The sequence below is a fragment of the Sus scrofa genome, chromosome 6 (assembly GCF_000003025.6).
Source record: "Sus scrofa isolate TJ Tabasco breed Duroc chromosome 6, Sscrofa11.1, whole genome shotgun sequence".
In the NCBI taxonomy this organism is placed as follows: domain Eukaryota; kingdom Metazoa; phylum Chordata; class Mammalia; order Artiodactyla; family Suidae; genus Sus; species Sus scrofa.
Genome location: NC_010448.4, coordinates 119762121 through 119779910, shown reverse-complemented (window position 1 = coordinate 119779910; position 17790 = coordinate 119762121). Strand labels below are relative to the sequence as shown.

Genomic DNA, 17790 nt, shown 5'->3' with positions numbered 1-17790 from the left:
TGGGTACTTGTTTTTTAGAAGACAAGTTAGGACACACCACTAAGATCTTTGTCTCCTTTGAACTCTGTTCCCTGGAGATGACAACAGACTTGACTAATATCCAAAGTCCCCGACATGGGATTTCTTGGCCTCGTTTGAGAAAAAAAAGGGGGGAGTTCTCTTGTCAGGCAGTGACAGTCTCTTGTCACTGCAGTGGCTTGAGTCACTGCTGTGGCATGGGTTTGATCCTTGGCCCAGGAATTTCTGCATGCTGTGGGTGTGACAAAAGAAGAAAAAAAGTGATATTTTATGTTTTGTTTTTGTTTTTTCAGGCCCACACCCATGGCATATGCAAGTTCTCAGGCTAGGGGTCAAATTGGAGCTGTGGCTGCCAGCCTATGCCACAGTCACAGCAATGTGGGATCCAAGCCGAGTCTGCAACCCACACCACTGCAGCTCGTGGCAATGCCAGATCCTTTAAAAAAAAAAAGTAATTTAAAATCTTGATACTTCAGTTAACTTTACCTGTCTAACACAGGAAAAAGCCCTAACCCCAAAATAAGTTATGGTGGATCCTGAAAAATGAGAATTGGAGCTTCTAAGTAGTTACATTGAAGAAAGTCACTTGAGACTTGTACGTTAACATCTTAGGATGGCAAAGGACGTAATGAAATAACATATCAAAGAACAGAACCATTTAGAAGTCTTTCAGGAGAACAAATAAAAAGAACCATGATTGTGAAGATTACCATCAACCTAAGGGGTTCTATAATATGTTCTGAAGTTTATATCTTGATACTCTTTTGAATGAAGCTTTCCCTTCATTAATTTGTTCTTTTGTGACCCAAGAACCTGCTTATTTTATTATCAAATATCTGGTTAAAATGAAGACTGATGATATAATAGACCATTTGAAGTAGCCAGAACTGAATCAATCAGATTTCAGACCAAGGATACATATATTGGGATATAAAGGGAAAGTTTAACTGTTTAGATAATGTGTGTAGATACACCTTGTGGAAAACTATGGAAATAAGATGTCATATGGATACCACATCAGTGTCTCCATCTTTATTTCTTAAATAAATACTATTGTGTGGAGTTCCCATCATGGCTCAACAGTAGTGAACCTGATTAGTATCCATGAGGACTCAAGTTTGATCCCTGACCTTTGCTCAGTGGATTAAGGATCCTGCGTTGCTGTGGCTGTGGTGTAGGCTGGCAGCTACCGCTCCAATTCAACCCCTGGCCTCAGAACCTCCATATGCCACAGGTGCAGCTTTTAAAAAAAAAAATTATTGTGGGGAAAGTCTTTAACAATCATACTAGGATGTCCATGTTTTCTTTGCTGAAAAACTATCCTAGTTAATATTTTAAAACTGAATGTTGTCCAGCCCAATCATATTGTTTTACTTGAAAGGGACCCAAAAGATTGATTTCACAAATGAAGAGTGAGAGAGAATGACTTAGCAAAACCTTGTTTTCAGGTCATTTTGGAATATGGTTTATATTCTGACTTTGTTCCTACAGAAGCTACACGGCTTGCTCACTAGAATCAGAATTGGGCCTGTTTCTTAGAGTGAAGCTCCATTAAGTGAGTTGATTTAAATAGAAATATTAAGTAACTAGAATAGGTGACTCACATGGTGAAGACATGAAGAATGTCGTTTAGCTCATTGAAGTTTGGGAAATAGTGATTAAAAGTTGGAAGAGGGAGTTCCCGTGGTGGCGCAGTGGTTAACGAATCCAACTAGGAACCATGAGGTTGCCGGTTCGATCCCTGCGCTTGCTCAGTGGGTTAAGGATCTGGCATTGCCATGAGCTGTGGTGTAGGTTGCAGACACGGCTCAGATCCCGAGTTGCTGTGGCTCTGGCGTAGGCCGGTGGCTACAGCTCCGATTTGACCCCTTGCCTGGGAACCTCCATATGCCGCGGGAGCAGCCCAAGAAATGGCAAAAAGAAAAGAAAAAAAATAAATTAAAAAAAAAAAAAAAGTTGGAAGAGGTGGTATGAGGAAGTTTGGGTTTCTGAAAAAGCCTTTCTTTTGGTCAGGTGTTGGTTACACAAATAGATACAGTAATTGAAGTATATAATTAATTGGCATATGTCTCATGTAGAAAATTGAAAGACCTGTTGGCTAAACAAAGGTAGATGAGACTGGAAGGAGAATGGAATTTTAGAGGCAAAAGACACAGAGTTGGTTCTCTGGTTAAGTTTAAGTATCTTGGAGTTCCTGTTGTGGCTCAGCAGGTTGAGAACCTGATGTAGTATCCATAAGGATGTGGTTTGAATCCCTGGCCTTGCTCAGTGAGATAAGGAACCAGAATTGCCACAAGTTGTGGCTTGGATCTGGTGTTAGTGTGGCTGTGACGTAGATGGGCAGCTGCAGCTGATTTGATCCCTAGCCTGGAAACTTCCACTTGGGTGTGCTCTTCATTTTATTTACATACAAAAATAATTTTTGAAACAGTGGCTAAACCATTTCAACCATTCAGGGGATTAGAATTTTTCCGTCATTTTTTGGCATTCTCATTATTCATTAGCTCTGTGTGTGTGTGTGTGTGTGTGTGTGTGTGTGTGTGTGTCCTGTATGTGTAATGTGGGAATAGTGAGTAGGATGTCAAACAGTACATTGGTGAAAGGTCCCCAACGAGTGAAAGGTCAGATGTGAGAGGAGTCATTAGGGAAGGTTTAATAAAGGCTTGGGATTTAAGCTGGCACTTTTACAATGGACAGAAATTAGACAAGGATCGTGGACAAGTAATAGAAAAATAATTTTATTTTGCTTTTTAGGATGGCACCCGTGGCATATGGAGGTTTCCAGGCTAGGGGTCCAGTTGGAGCTACAACTGCTGGCCTAAACCACAGCCACAGGAACAAAGGATCTGAGTTGCATCTGCGACCTGCACCACAGCTCACTGCAACACTAGATCATTAACCCACTGAGCAAGGCCAGGGATCGAACCCACAACCTCAGGGTTCCTACTTGGATTCATTTTTGCTGCACCACAGTGGGAACTCCTAGAAGAATAATTTGAACAAAGGATTTTAAATAGGAATTGGAATCATTTTGGCTTTAAGAACATTTTGTGTTCAGATCAGATTAAACATTACAGATTTCCTCATCTTAAAAAAAATACTGCTTTAATGTCTGTATATTATTTGGAATCTTAAATTGTAGACAGTTCTGCAATATTCTTGTAAAATCTGCATTAGAATGTGGATAATTTAATACAAGTGATGATTCTAAGATTTGATTGTAACATATTTTTGAATGGTGAATATTGTATCATTTGACCAAAAATAACGAAGATAGATTAGTTTATCCGTTAATTTTTTATTTATTTATTTATTTATTTATTTTTGTCTTTTTGCCATTTCTTGGGCTGCTCCCATGGCATATGGAGGTTCCCAGGCTAGGAGTCAAATCGGAGCTGTAGCCACCAGCCTACACCAGAGCCACAGCAACTCGGGATCCGAGCTGTGTCTACAGCCTACACCACAGCTCACGGCAACGCCAGATCCTTAACCCACTGAGCAAGGCCAGGGATCGAACCCACAACCTCATGGTTCCTAGTCGGATTCGTTAACCACTGTGCCACGACGGGAACTCCTATCCGTTAATTTTGATGAATGGTAGTAAATGTGTTATATGGGAAGTTCCCACTGTGCTGCAGTGGAAATGAACCATGAGGATGCGGGTTTGATCCCTGGCCTCACTAAGTGGGTTTAGGATCCGGCGTTGCTGTGACCTGTGGTATAGGTCGTGGGTAGCAGATGTGCTCAGATCTGGTGTTGCTGTGGCTGTGGCATAAGCTGGCAGCTGCAGCTCCAATTCAGCCCCTAGCCTGGGAACTTAGATATGCTGAGGTGCAGCCCTGAAAAGACAAAAAAGAAATACTTTAAGTGACTCTTTTCAAATATCAAATTACAACCAATTTGTTACTGACTTGTAAGAACTTGGAGAGCAGATACTCTGAGTTGGTTAAGAATAATTATTTCTCTTCCTTCCTGTGTATCTTTGATTCCCAACCAGGGGGCGGAGGGGATATACTGTCTTCTTGATGCACATTAGTATGGTGGGTTGTGGTGTAGTATGATGGATAATTCAGAAAATGACATTCAACATACATTTTTTTCTCTGAAACAAATTATAGAAAGCATAAGTAGACAAAATTTTTTTGGGCGATGGATGATAAATGTTCTAAAGATAGAATAGTTAGGGGAAAGATGAGACAAAATGCTTTCAAATGATTGAGAAACATTGCCATATATGCACTCATAAGCTTAATTGGCTTGTATGTATCTCATGGTTTTAGAGAGACTTTGTTTGAGCATAATGAAACCCAAATCGTTATTTCCAGCTCTGAAAGCCAGAATCACATTTCCAGATGCCTACGACAAGTCCCACAGGTAACTCACACTTAGGTTAAAGTGAACGCCGTATCTTCCACAGAGGAGTTTTTACCATTGTCTATGCTATCTCATATAATAGCACTTCCATTCCAACCACTCATCAAGCCTGAAACCTCATTCTTCACATCAGAACTACAACGAGGTTCTGCTGATGTTTCTTACAATACATAGTTTTCATCTTTTTGAGGTATTATTTATGTACATTGTGGTTTGTACAGTGTTCTACCACCACTGATTGGTTCAGGTCCTAGTCCTTTCTTGCCCAGACAGTTCCAGTTAACTCCTAGGTGGGTTTCAGATTCATCCTTTTCTGTACTGTATGCAGACTCATTCTCTCACAACTTACGAGTGACTATTTTGTAAGGGAATTAATTTTTTTCACTTTACACCCTGCACTGTGGTGATAGTGAGTTGCCGTGTACATATCATGCCCTTTATCTTCTCTGCCTGGTTATCTTTTTTTTTTTCCCTGCCTTATTTTGCTGTTCTCTTGACCCCATGTCTCCTCTGAAAAGACTTCTCTGAACTCCTCTGTGGGGCAGTGTCCTCCACATTTTAATTTTTGTATGTCATAAACAGTGGTTTTCACCTTCGGTAGAGCACATCATATGTTATTATAATTATTTGTTTGCTTGACCTTTAAATTGTGTGCTCTTCTAGGTAAGGATTATGATTCATCTGTGTGTTCTCAGCACAGCGACTGACATATACTGTTACTATAGAATGCTTAAGAAATGTTTGCTAGGAGTTCCCATCATGGCTCAGTGGAAGTGAATCTGACTAGAATCCATGAGGATGCAGTTCGATCCCTGGCCTTGCTCATTGGGTTAAGAATCCAGCATTAGCATGAGCTGTGGTGTAGGTCATAGATGTGGCTCGGATCCAGAGTTGCTGTGGCTGTGGCGTAGGCTACAGCTCTGATTCGACCCTTAGCCAGGGAATGTTCCTATGCTATGGGTGTGGCCCTAAAAAGACCAAAAAAAAAAAAAAGTTTGCTAAACTGAAGTTCAAAGTAGATTAGCTCAGGCCTTTGAGTTCAGTATCGAATAAGAGAGAATGGTACATTTGTTTGAAAAATGTAAATAATATGCAGGAAGAGTTAGAATGTCAGGTCGGACGACTGCCAAACTGACATTTAGTGTAAACACACATTAAAATGTTGGTATGTAAATTAGTAGGTGTTACATTACATGCAGGTGGGGTATTAAAAGCAGCTATTATAAAGAGTGTCTTTATTTTCTGTGGAATTGCTTTGTCCCTCCTGACCATAACTTGTGTTCATCACTGGGACTATAAATTTGGATTGACAGATATCAAATTGGTCTTTCCAGGAATCTAGGTTAGAATAGATGGGAGCGTGTTTATATTGTGTGGATTTGGCATTTGCTGCCACTGGAATGATCAGCTCACCTTTGCCTTTATCTATGTGAGTTGTAAGTGAATTTCTTAGGAAAGTAGCAGAACTTGGAATCCATTTCCCTTTAAGAACAATACTACAGGTGATACTTAGGTTTTCAGACTAACAAAGCCTTTTTCCCTCTTTTTTAACAATTTTATTGAGATAAATACACAAGCCATGTAACTTACTCATTTAAAGTATACTCTTTAGTATATTTATAGGACTTTGCAACCATCACTTCAGTCTGTAATTTTAGAACATTTTTGTCTACCCTAAAGGAAACCTTATTTATTTCCACTCCACCTGACCAAGAGCTAAGCAACCGTAAGTCTAACTTCTGTTTCTATAAATTTGCCTAATCTGGACATTTCATGTAAATGGAGCCAGACAAGATACAGTCTATTTCACTGGCTTCCTTTTTTTTTTTTTTTTTGACTTTACTTCTGCGGCATATGGAGGTTCCCAGGCTAGGGGTCTAATCGGAGCTGTAGCTGCCAGCCTACACCAGAGCCACAGCAACGCGGGATCCGAGCTGTGTCTGCAACCTACACCACAGCTTACGGCAACGCCAGATCCTTAACCTGCTGAGCAAGGCCAGGGATCGAACCCGCAACCTCATGGTTCCTAGTCGGATTCATTAACCACTGTGCCATGATGGGAACTCCCTTGACTGGCTTCTTTTATTAAACATAATGTTTTCAAAGGTCTTCTGTGTTGTAGCATGTATTGGTAATTCATTTCTTTTTATGGCCAAATATAGGGTTATACCACATTTTGTTTCTCTATTCATCAGTGGATAGATATTTAGATTTTTTTCTACTTTTTGGTTATTATGAATGATGTTGCTGTGAACATTCAAGTATGAATATTTTGAGTGGACATTTTCATTTCTCTTTTGTATATTCCTAGGAGTAGATATTTTAACTCTGCATGACTTTTAAAGGAATTGCCAAACTGTTCTCCACATTGGCTGTATCATTTTAAATTTCCACCAGCTTGTGTAAGGGTTTCAGTTTCTCCATGTTCTTGTCAGCTCTTTTATTGTCTGTCTTTTTGATTGTAGCCATCCTAGTGGGTATGAGGTGGTATCTCATTTTGGTTTTAATTTGTATAAAAGCTGACAAAAATTAAAGATAGAGAGTATTAAGAGCAGTAAGGGAAAAGCAACAAATAATTTACAAGGAAACTCATATAAGACTATGAGCTGGTTTTTCAGCAGAAACTTTGCAAGCCAGAAGAAAGTGGCACCATATATTTAAAGTGGTGATAGGGGAAAACCTGCAACCAAGAATGCTCTACCTGTAAGGCACCCATTCAGATTTGATGGAGAAATCAGAAGTTCTACAGATAAGAATTCAGAACCACCAAAAGAGCTTTAAAACAAATGTTATAGGAGTTTCTCTAGGTGGGAAAGAAAAGGCCAAAACTAGAAAAAAAAAATTACATAATGAAAAAAACTCACTAGCAAAGGCAAACATACAGTAAAGCTAAGCAATCTTTGATAAATATAGTTTAGGGAGGTCAAAAGACAAAAGTAATAAAATCATCTGTGTTCACAATAAGTAGCTAAGGGATACACAAAACAATTAGGTGAAAAACATCAAAAACAGTCACTGTGAGAGGAGTAGAGTAAAAGTGCAGGATATTTAAAATTTGAGGAATTCCCTGGTGGCCCAGCAGTTAAGGGTTTGGCCTTGTCACTGCTCTGGCTCTGGTTCAGTCTCTGGCCCAGGGACTTCCACATACCTTGGGCATGACCAAAACAAAACAAAAAAAAAAGTGTTTGAAATTGAGATCAGCAACTTAGAACAATACTGTATATATATATAGTATTGCTATACAAAAAACTGAAGGTCACCAAAACCCAAAACTCTGTAATATGTATATATATATACACACACAAAAAAGAAAAAGGAACCTAAACTAACACTAAAGATAGTCATCAAATCACAAGGGAACAAAGAAGAAAAGGAAGGGACAGATAAATTTGGAGGTTGATATGAACAGATACAGACCACTATGTATAAAACAGAACTATATTCATTATCTTGTAATACCCTAAAATGAAAAAGAATCTGAAATATATATAACTGAATCACTTTGCTGTACACCTGAAACAATGTAAATGCAACTATAGTTCAATTTAAAAATTAAAGAAACTCACAAAAATAGAACACTATACCATTGTCATAAAAACAGTATATATCAATATTTATTGCTAAAGGAAGGGGCTTAATTTCTTAATGGTTTGGCTTTTTAGCAATTTTTTTTAATTTTAAAATTAAAATCCTCCTTTGAGACTGGAACAGAACTAAATTCTTTTAGGAAAAAAAGAGTCATTTAGGTTAAAACAAAGTATTTTGAAAGCTGTTAATGCAAAATGCAAGTTAGAAAAGAAAGAGGGGACTGTGAGGAATTTATCTGTGGCTTTATCTATTGATGGTTTATCAGATTAGGCTACCACAACTTTGATACCTGCCCCTTGTCCAAGTTTGTATTTTCTTTTTCATACTTAGCATAGGTTTTTTTTTTGTTTGTTTTTTGTTTTTTTTTTTGGCTTACTATGAATAGAGAGGATCCCCCCACCCCCACCCCCAGCTTTACTGAGTAAAATTAACACACAAAATTATTTACATTTAAAGTGTACAGGGTGGTGATTTGACATACATATACTTTGTGAAATGATTACCACAATCGGGTTAATTAATCATCACTTCACATCATTACTTTTTCTTTTCCTTTCGGTGGTGAGAACACTTCAGCTCTGCTGTCTTAGCAGATATCAAGTATACAACACAAAAGATTAACTATAGTCACCTTGCTATACATTATATCTCCAGAGTTTAATTCATTTTGTAACAGCCCTTGGACTGGCATCTCCCTGTCTCCCTCCAACACTGTGGTTCCTGGTCACCATCATTCTACAGTTTTTTTTAATATGTATATACATATATACACACACACACACATATATTTTTAAAGAATCCACATGTAGGTAATATTATGTAGTATTTGTCTTTGGTTAATTTCGCTTAGCGTCATGTGTTCTAGTTTCGTCCAGGTTTTTGCAAACGATATAATTTCCTCCTTTCTCATGGCTGAATATTCCATTGTGCATATATACCACATCTTCTTTATCCATTCATCTGTTGACAGAGACTTACGTTGTTTCCATATTTTGGCTACTGTGCATAATGGTACAATGAACATGGAGGTACAGGTATCTCTTCCAGATACTGATTTTATTTTAAAGTCAATGTTAGATAATTGTTCTGGCACCAGGAGGACACCTCCCATCTGTCTTAGGCTATCAGTTTCTTTCCTCATGCAAAATTTGAATCAGGGCTGTGGAACTAGCTAAGAGTGGGCACAATGGCAAGCTTTTCTTTCCGGTGATGCTCCTGATAGCCTGAGCTGTTGGTGAAGAGAAGTGGTACAATAGCCCGTATTTCCTCTTATCTTGTCTCTTCTGGTGAAGACCACCCCTCCTAAATTGGGGGCAAAGGCTATCCATGCCCTGATATTCTCAGCTTCCACAGAGCCTCTATTTCACAGAGTTGAGGCTGAGCAGAAGAGAGCCCCCAGGCTCTTAATTCTGTTATCCTGAGACTTAGCAATAGGTAGCTGGGGATAGGATGAGAAATGCTGAAGATTTGCCCTTCCCAGGAATAAAGCTTTCAGCTTGGGAGCTGTAGGGAGAGCCATCCCTGTGTTCTTGGCTGCAGCAGTCTGAAGTGGAGTCCGTCTGCCTTGCTGAACTGGGAGATGGGGAGGGAGTGTTTTGATTTAAATACCACAGCCTCTTGCCCTTCTTACTGAGTTCTCATAGATTTTCTTGAGTCGCTGTTTTTTCCCCTTAGGGTCATTTCCAGAGGCTTTAAATGATTGGTTGTGGTTTTAAAAAATAGTTTTCATCAGTTGTGTAGGGGGTGTTGAGCTCTTCATGCTCGAGTGTCTCCTCTAGGTCTAAGGTTCTGAAACTTAAATTTTTTTTTTTTTTTTTTTTTTTGCTTCGCCTGTGGCATGCAGAAGTTCCTGGGCCAGGGATGGAACCCAAGGCTAATGACAATGCTTGAATCCTTAACCAGTAGGCCACCAGGGACCTAAAATTTTTGAACTTTCGATCCTCACTTTTTTTGTTTACTTGTAAAGTGGGCTTGACTCTCTCCTTATGTTTGCTGCATTTTATTCTCCTGTTGGCCAACTTTATTTTCATTATTGTATTTATACTTGCAATAATACTTATTTTTTTATGCCTCCTTCCTCCTGAAATGTTAGCTTTGTAAAGACAGGAGACTTCCTCTGTTTTGTTTTGGGGTTTTTTTTTTTTTTTTTTTTTAAGGCCACACCTGCACCATGTGGAAGTTCCCAGGCCTACACCCCAGCCACAGCAACATGGGTCCCAAGCCACATCTGTTACCCACACCACAGCTCAGGGCAACACCGGATATTTAACCCACTGAGCGAGGCCAGGGATTGAACTTTCATCTTCATGAATACTAGTTGGGTTTGTTACTGCTGAGCCACAATGGGAACTCCTCATCTGTTTTGTTTAACACAGTATCTGCAGTGCTTAATAAATATATACTAGCCATATGGCAAGGACCTCCATCACTACACTCGCAGTCTTACAGGGAAGAGAGGATTGTTATTAGGTAGTCACAACATTTTTCTAAACATGTTGTAAAAGAGAAGAGTACATTCATGGTGCTCTGATGATTCTGATCTAAGCGAAGTACTGTCATTGTTGTACATCAGGATTAAAACAATATACACATCTTATTGTAAGCATTCTTGCCATAAGAAACCAATCTGTGGAAACTTGGAGCCTCTTTCTAGACTACCAGAGAGGCAATTTAAAACTCTAAGGGCTATGGCCTGGCTCATAAAATCTGTTAGCTAATCAGATTTCATGCATTTTTTTCTTTAGGCTAACCTCAAATGGTTTACCTCAGATACTCAAATCCTTTGTCTTTAGGATGAAAGTCAGCCTGTGACAGTAGCACAAAGTTTTGACTACTGCTTCTATTCCCAAATTAGGAAAGCATGATTTCACATGCTTATGAAAGATTATCTTCTCACAGGATAATTGAGAGGATTGAGTTCATATTTAAAGCCTAGCATATAATGGACATTCAATAAATGACAATTTTTAGAGTTCCTGTTGTGGCACAGTGGTAACAAATCTGACTAGGAATCATGAGCTTGAGGGTTCGATCCCTGGCCGTGCTCAGTGGGTTGAGGATCTGGCATTGCCGTGAGCTGTGGTGTAGATTGCAGATGTGGCTTGAATCCCGCCTTGCTGGTTGCTGTGGTATAGGCTAGCACCTGTAGTTGTGATTAGACCCCTAGCCTGGGAACCTCCTCAGGTGTGGCCCTAAAAAGCAAAAAAAAAAAAAAAAAACAAAAAAACAAAAAAACAGCTTTTGTTTATGTTTACCAGGTTTTTTTGTATGCAGTGTTTACCAATATATAGAAGGCTTTAATTGCTACATTTTGAATCAAATGAATAAAATAAATCTTAATAATTGAACAACAGCCTATCTGGATGCTAGAAATTAAGAGTCGGCAGTAATGACCTTATTTAAGGCACCTAAGACATTTCTCAAAACATCTCTCCTCAATAGGAGCAGAGCGTAATTACATTTGAGAGTGTTTGTACAGCATCTGAATATATCATGCTGCCTCCAGAGTATTTCAGGTATTATTTGTTACTAAAGGACAATTTAGTAAGAACAGTGGGGCAGATGGAGAAATGTGTTTGCACTCCTTACCCGTGTGTTCTGTAGAAGAAAAGTGCTAAATGTGGAGATGCGTATGGAGATCCTACTGAATGAAGTGCGTATCTAGAATGAAATACCCTGATGCTTCTCTCTCTTGTGTGCCACTCCAAGCAGTTGTGCTCAAAACTGCCTGGTGCTCTAGTGTGTGTCACTAGGAGTGGGGAAAAGGGAAAAAGGTTATAGATCCTTATTACACTCTCTTTTATGCAACCTTGATCTTCATGATAGATTAGAAATACACAGACAGGCAGACATGGCAAGAATTGACACCTCTCCTGTATGCTGAAAACTACTAGAACGTGTCAAGGTTTCAACCTTTCCTTCTTTACCTGCCAGTATGTCCAGTTCCCCATGCTTCAGAAACCTCCTTTCTCCTATTCCTGAGCAGTTGGGATATGGTAATTCTGACAAACTTCTTTCCCCAGGTGTAGTTATTCTTTAAAAGAGGAGGCTCTACAAAGAAACCTGGCCAACTGATTTCATTTTAGGCCAAAAAAAAAAAAAAGAAAAAAAAAAGAAACAACAACATAGAGAAGTTGCTTATCGTTAAGTTGTATATCCTCTTTGGAGCTTTTGCAAAATTTAAGAGCTTTGGACCTGCTTCCTGAAATTCTCACCTAATTATAGGTAGTGGGGCTGGAGTTCTCTTGAAAAATCTATGAGTTTCTTCCAGAATTTTCTGGGTGATTCTGAGTGAAGTCAACTCAAAAAGAAAGGCTTTTTGTGGATAAGCCTTCTACCCTCCATGAAAACCTATCACTCACTTGCTCTGTCTTGTTTGTGAGATCAGCCTTGGTCACAGGAAGGGAAAATGTTCTAGTCTTTTTAGGAGGAATAATACCCATTTCCTAGATTCCCTTCTTCACATCCTACTGTATTAGTTAATAGAAAGTTCCTCTTTCCTTGTTGAAGTCTGGAAACTTCGGTTAAAAGTTGTTTCCACTACAGAGAATGGGCCGTTTCCCCCAATCAAGCTAAAACATGATCTTGATTAGTTTCCAGTTTCTGCCTCCTTAGGCTGCTGTTTGCAGGATTTCCTATCCTTTTGTGTGTGTGTGTGTGTGTGTGTGTGCCATTGTAATCCTTTGGTGATCCTCTGAAGCCTTGGACCCCTTCTTTTTTTTTTTTTTTTTTTTTTTTTTTTTGTCTTTTTGCTATTTCTTGGGCCACTCCCGTGGCATATGGAGGTTCCCAGGCTAGGGGTCCAATTGGAGCTGTAACTGCCAGCCACAGCCACAACCACAGCAATGTGGGATCCAAACCGAGTCTGCAACCTACACCACAGCTCACAGCAACACCAGATCCTTAACCCACTGAGCGAGGCCAGGGATCGCACCCGCAACCTCATGGTTCCTAGTTGGATTTGTTAACCACTGAGCCACGATGGGAACACCTGGACCCCTTCTTAAATTAAATGTTTTGTATGTAAAAAAAAAAATTGTACAACATTGCAATGAAAACAAGTAATATTGAAGTACAACTAGTGAAATAATAAAATTTGAACAATAACACATGCTTCTTTACATTAAATAACATCTAGTGATTGGTCTAATTTCAAGGTAGTGATCAGTATAAGCAATATTTCAAGATATATGTGAAAAACTAATATCCAAGCAACTGGTTTCTGTTAAAAGACAGACTCGGGTACTGCTAATACTCCTGTGGTTTGTTGCTAACATTCACAATAAAAAACAGTGGTAAATTTCAGTTTAAGTTTGTGAATAAATATAATTTTTCTTATCCAAGCTCAAGTACACCTGGAAATCTTACATGCTGAGGTTAAGTATATTAATATGTTAGTCTTCTTTTTACAGTTGTGAAACAACAGCTCACTCTGGTTTTTCATAATAATTAATAGTTTATAGTTGAATATTTTCCAAATTCCTCTTTTGAGCCTAAAGTACACATTGTAATCTTATTGTTCAACATTAACTGAATGCTTCACCAGATTTTATGCAGAGCTTTAGCTCTTCTCTGAACTCCCAGAATGCTAACGAGAGTGGTTTCATGTTACAGGAATACAAGCGCAAGTTAGCCAGGGTTTCCCTGGTGCGCAAAGAACTCAGGTCCCGGATCCAGAGCCTGCCAGACTTATCTCGATTGCCCAATGTCACTGGCAGCCACATGCATCTGCCCTTTGCGGGAGACATCTACAGTGAAGATTGATGACCAGTCTCTTTCCAGGGCCCAGGACTTTGCAAGAGATGGAGACAGGTTAGGTGGATAGGCCTGTAGCGTTATTTTTGTATATTGTTGAGAGAGTGACATTAACAAAAGAAACAAGTAATTTATAAAATTGTTTAAAAATGTTGGTTTGTTTACTATTTTATTGGTAAGTTAACATGACTTAGTTTAAACAAAGTGATGATCTCTGTGTATTAATAAGCTCACAAATAGTGATTATTTTCAGAAGATCTTTTTGTAAATTTTTTTGATCCAGGGCCTTGTGAGAAATTCCATGTTTCTATTTCTTCATGTATTCGCAAGTGTTTTTCTTTATTTTCTTCAATATCTAATCACTGTATAGTATGTAATTCCTAAAGGGTAAGAACTAATCAGGAGCTGCTTGAGACTTTATTATGGTATAGTTAGGACTTGATTGTAGAAGGGACTAAAAGTTCCAACTTAATTTTCACCCTTCTCCCCAACCAAAATATCAATTCTGTGCCTCAATCAATACCTTTGATTCCTTATTCCTTAGAGGTCAGTAATTTAACATTAAACATGGATGTCATTTTGAGGGTCAGATCAGAACCTAGAGAACTTTACTACAATAGCGTGATAAGGGTTCCATTCCAACTGCCATCGTGTAGAATAAAAGGAGTGTTAATTAGGGACCCCCTTGATTAAAACTGTTTTGAGTTATTTGAATAGATTAACATGATAATGCTTTGGAAATGTCATAAATTTTGACATTGTACCAAGAGAACAACTTTGATTCTGGAACTGATTTCCATTTGTCAAATCAGGCTCCTTTTAACATAATTGATCCCTTTAATGTAAAGCCATCTGTGGGATTAAAAGAAGTGTAAAATAATGATACTTTATTATTCTCTTAGCCACTTAACTTTAAAAACAATAGTATTTTTAGCTCTAATATCTCAAGAACAAAATAATCACAAATGTTCAGTAAAATAACCTGGAACATTTTTAATGTTTCCTTACAGTTTTTGAATGACTATGTATTTGAAAATTGAGCAGTGCTACACTACAGGGTAGATCTGGTAAATATTATATTTGTATATTTAGAATTGCCAAGCAAATGTACCTTGACCTTTTATTTCTAACCCTGTGTGTTAGAGCAGTTGCATGCTCTCCTGCTTTCTCTTTAACTCACATTGTGAAACTGTGGATTTTGTACTCAGTGATGACTTAGGAGAAATATTATTTTCATTCATTACATATTAGATGTTTTTCTTTTCGTTGTAAGAAGATTCAAATTAGATAGTCAATAAAACATCTTTTAAATCCCACAAGCCAGTTATGTCTCAGTAGTCTGAATGGCTTCATTCTCTTTCTCAGTATTAGAGATTATAGTTAAAATGAATTTATATGTGAAGGAGAAGGCAAACATTTATTTTTAGTAGCCAATAGTTTTGGGAACAGTGCTTTTAACAGTTTGACCTCTCTCCAAAATAGATACACATAGAAGTAGTTCCCACACATATATGGCTTATATCCCAAAGTTTTATAGTCAACTTTAAAAAGGACTTGGGGCACTTTTTTTTTCTCACAGAAACAGTAGTAGTTAAGTTCCTTGTGAACACTACCACAGAAGACTAACCCATGAACCTAATCCACTTAACCATGAATGTACTTGACTTATGATGTAGTTGACAGGTTACTAGTAGTAGATCCTGACCAGCATTTGTAACATCACTCTTCACTAAGGAAATGGTGTGTAGCAGCCAGGCTCACACATTAGGGTGTCTGTTGTGTGTACCTCTGTCCCTAGGTGTAGGATACTTAAGGAGAAGATGCAGCATGGAGGTGGAGAGTGTAACAAATGCACAATTATAGAAAAACCTGGTCACATGTGTTATAAAATATGCCACTTACGTTAGCTTTTGTTGTTAAAACGAAAGCAAAACCTTGTATATTAATTTATTTTCAACATACTGACCATCTTTATGATCTGCTAAAGTGATTTATTTGTTAAAGATATTTTCATTTCCATTTAAAACTAATTTATAAACTGTGTACTCCTGGGAAGATTTGAAACTTGTCAAAATATTTTCACCGTTTAAGACAGACTTCTGACTTAGATACTGATTTTAATATCAGTATCTGCTCTAAATATTTATGATAAAAATGCATTATTTTTTTAAAGAGCTTGTTGCGATTTGTGATGAGTGATAGCACTCAACCTGATTCCTACCCCCATTTTCACCCTTTGACAAATCCTCCACAAGCCTTCAGTTGTTGGTTAATTCACTGACTGTAAACACAAACGTTACAGTCTGTTTCAGAAGTTATGTTGTCAGCCTTATGGTAGTTAACATAGTAAGCCTTAGCAGTAAATAGTCTTCCTTTCTAAAAGGTAGATTACATTTTCTCAAGTAGTGGGGTTGGATGGGGGTACTAAAATACCAAATTCTAAATCATGAGCATTTTCTTCACTGTGTACGTGAGGTAATCATGCATCTTTGAGTGTAGCTTCGTCTGGCCCCTCAAAAGAAAAGCACGTCACCGTAAGTGCAGTGGGGGTTTTTGGTTTGAATGGATACCATCACTCTTTTCTCCACAAACAGTGCAGAGACCTGGCTGAGGTGGCAATTTGAACAGATTCCCTTGTGTTCCCTCTGCTTCTTCCGTCACTCCAGTAAGTAAATCACCACATGGGGGAACCCAGGGGTCTGGGAAAATCAGCTGTGCTCAATAGCCAACCTCCCCTTCTGTGAAAACCAGTGCAGGTGCAGCCATTTTGGTACCTCTTCTCATATGCACTCCGAATCAGGGTGTTTTATATGAACTTATAAAGGATCAGCAAAAGCTGGAATAACCTGGTCATCTTGATTAGCGAAATCAAAATAACAAAACTGGGTTGTCATTGTCACGGTAGATGAGCAACTCACCTCTTTTCACTGTTGAACTGGTTCAGAAAAATCTTCAGAAAGAAAACACTCAGAAGTACAAATTGGGAAAGTTAGGATGTCCTTTCTGAATTTTCCTTTCAAAAAGTTTATATTATATGAAATTACATAAAGCTACTAAACTACTTTGTATTCTATTAAGAGGTAGCTCCTAAGATGTAGTCTTGTTTAATAGTTGTTGCACTATATCAAAGCTTTTTAAAGTGTAAACTCAGTTCTTCCTCTGTAGAAAGGGAGCATTGTGTTACTGAATTTATTTATGCAGAGCATTGGTTGCGACCTGTAATTCCAGCCATCCACACACCAGTCTGTTCTGAGGTGGCAACAGCACACGGGAAGATGAACTTTCCCTATTTCTTTACCCCTTTTTCTTTGGTTGTATCTGATGACAATATGAGATGTTCTTAATAAAAGTTTTATGTTCTTTTTGAGATGTGTAGATTATTTTTGTGAATTTGTGTATCAGTTGGATATGGATGGGAAGGGGGAGACATTAATGGACTGGGAGGGAAACAAAGTACTGGAAGTATTCAGCAGTGTTACTCTGGAGAAACTGCTGAGGGAGATTCCGTTTCCTTGGTCAGTGGTTCCCAAACTTGAGCGAACATCAGAATCACCTGGAGGGCTTATTAAAGTACAGATTGCTGGGCCCTACCGCCAGAGCTTCTGGGATAAGGCCTGATAGTTTACAGTGCTAACAGTTTGATCCTGATGCCACTGAGCAGTCCCAATACAAACAGACCACATTTTGACAACCACTGCTCTAGACCAACTTTTAAAGTCTGACTTGCTTCATAATTCAAAATTCCAGGTAATTTCAATTGCATGTCTGATCTCAAAGAGTTTACAATCTAGTGGGAATGGAATACCATAACACTTTTTAGAATTGACCAAAACTTACTTTTATTCTTAAACTAGCATATTTCTTCTAGCCAGTGGCACCATAGGCCAGCAGTATTAGCCTCAGTTGGGGACTTATTAGACGCCTGAGCAGACCTACTGAAATAGAAAATCTGAGGTTGGGGGCCAGCAGTATATCTTGTTAACAAGCTTTCTAGATACACCCTCAAGTTCCAGGTTTGTTTTGTGTACCATTGTTCTAGGCATCCAACACTTTATT

The 17790-nt window shown here is 38.5% G+C and overlaps 1 protein-coding gene across 6 annotated transcripts in view; it reads left to right on the top strand.

The window, feature by feature from the left end:
* RPRD1A (regulation of nuclear pre-mRNA domain containing 1A) overlaps window positions 1-17101 on the top strand; it is a 71213-nt gene extending 54112 nt beyond the window's left edge. For all 6 annotated transcript variants that reach the window (XR_002345091.1, XR_002345090.1, XR_304101.3 and 3 more), the window contains one exon: window positions 13594-17101. Coding sequence is in view for 1 of the 6 variants with exons in the window: in XM_003356411.5 (XP_003356459.1) it covers window positions 13594-13743 (150 nt within the window). In the remaining 5 variants the exon portion in view is untranslated. The remainder of the gene's footprint in view (window positions 1-13593) is intronic.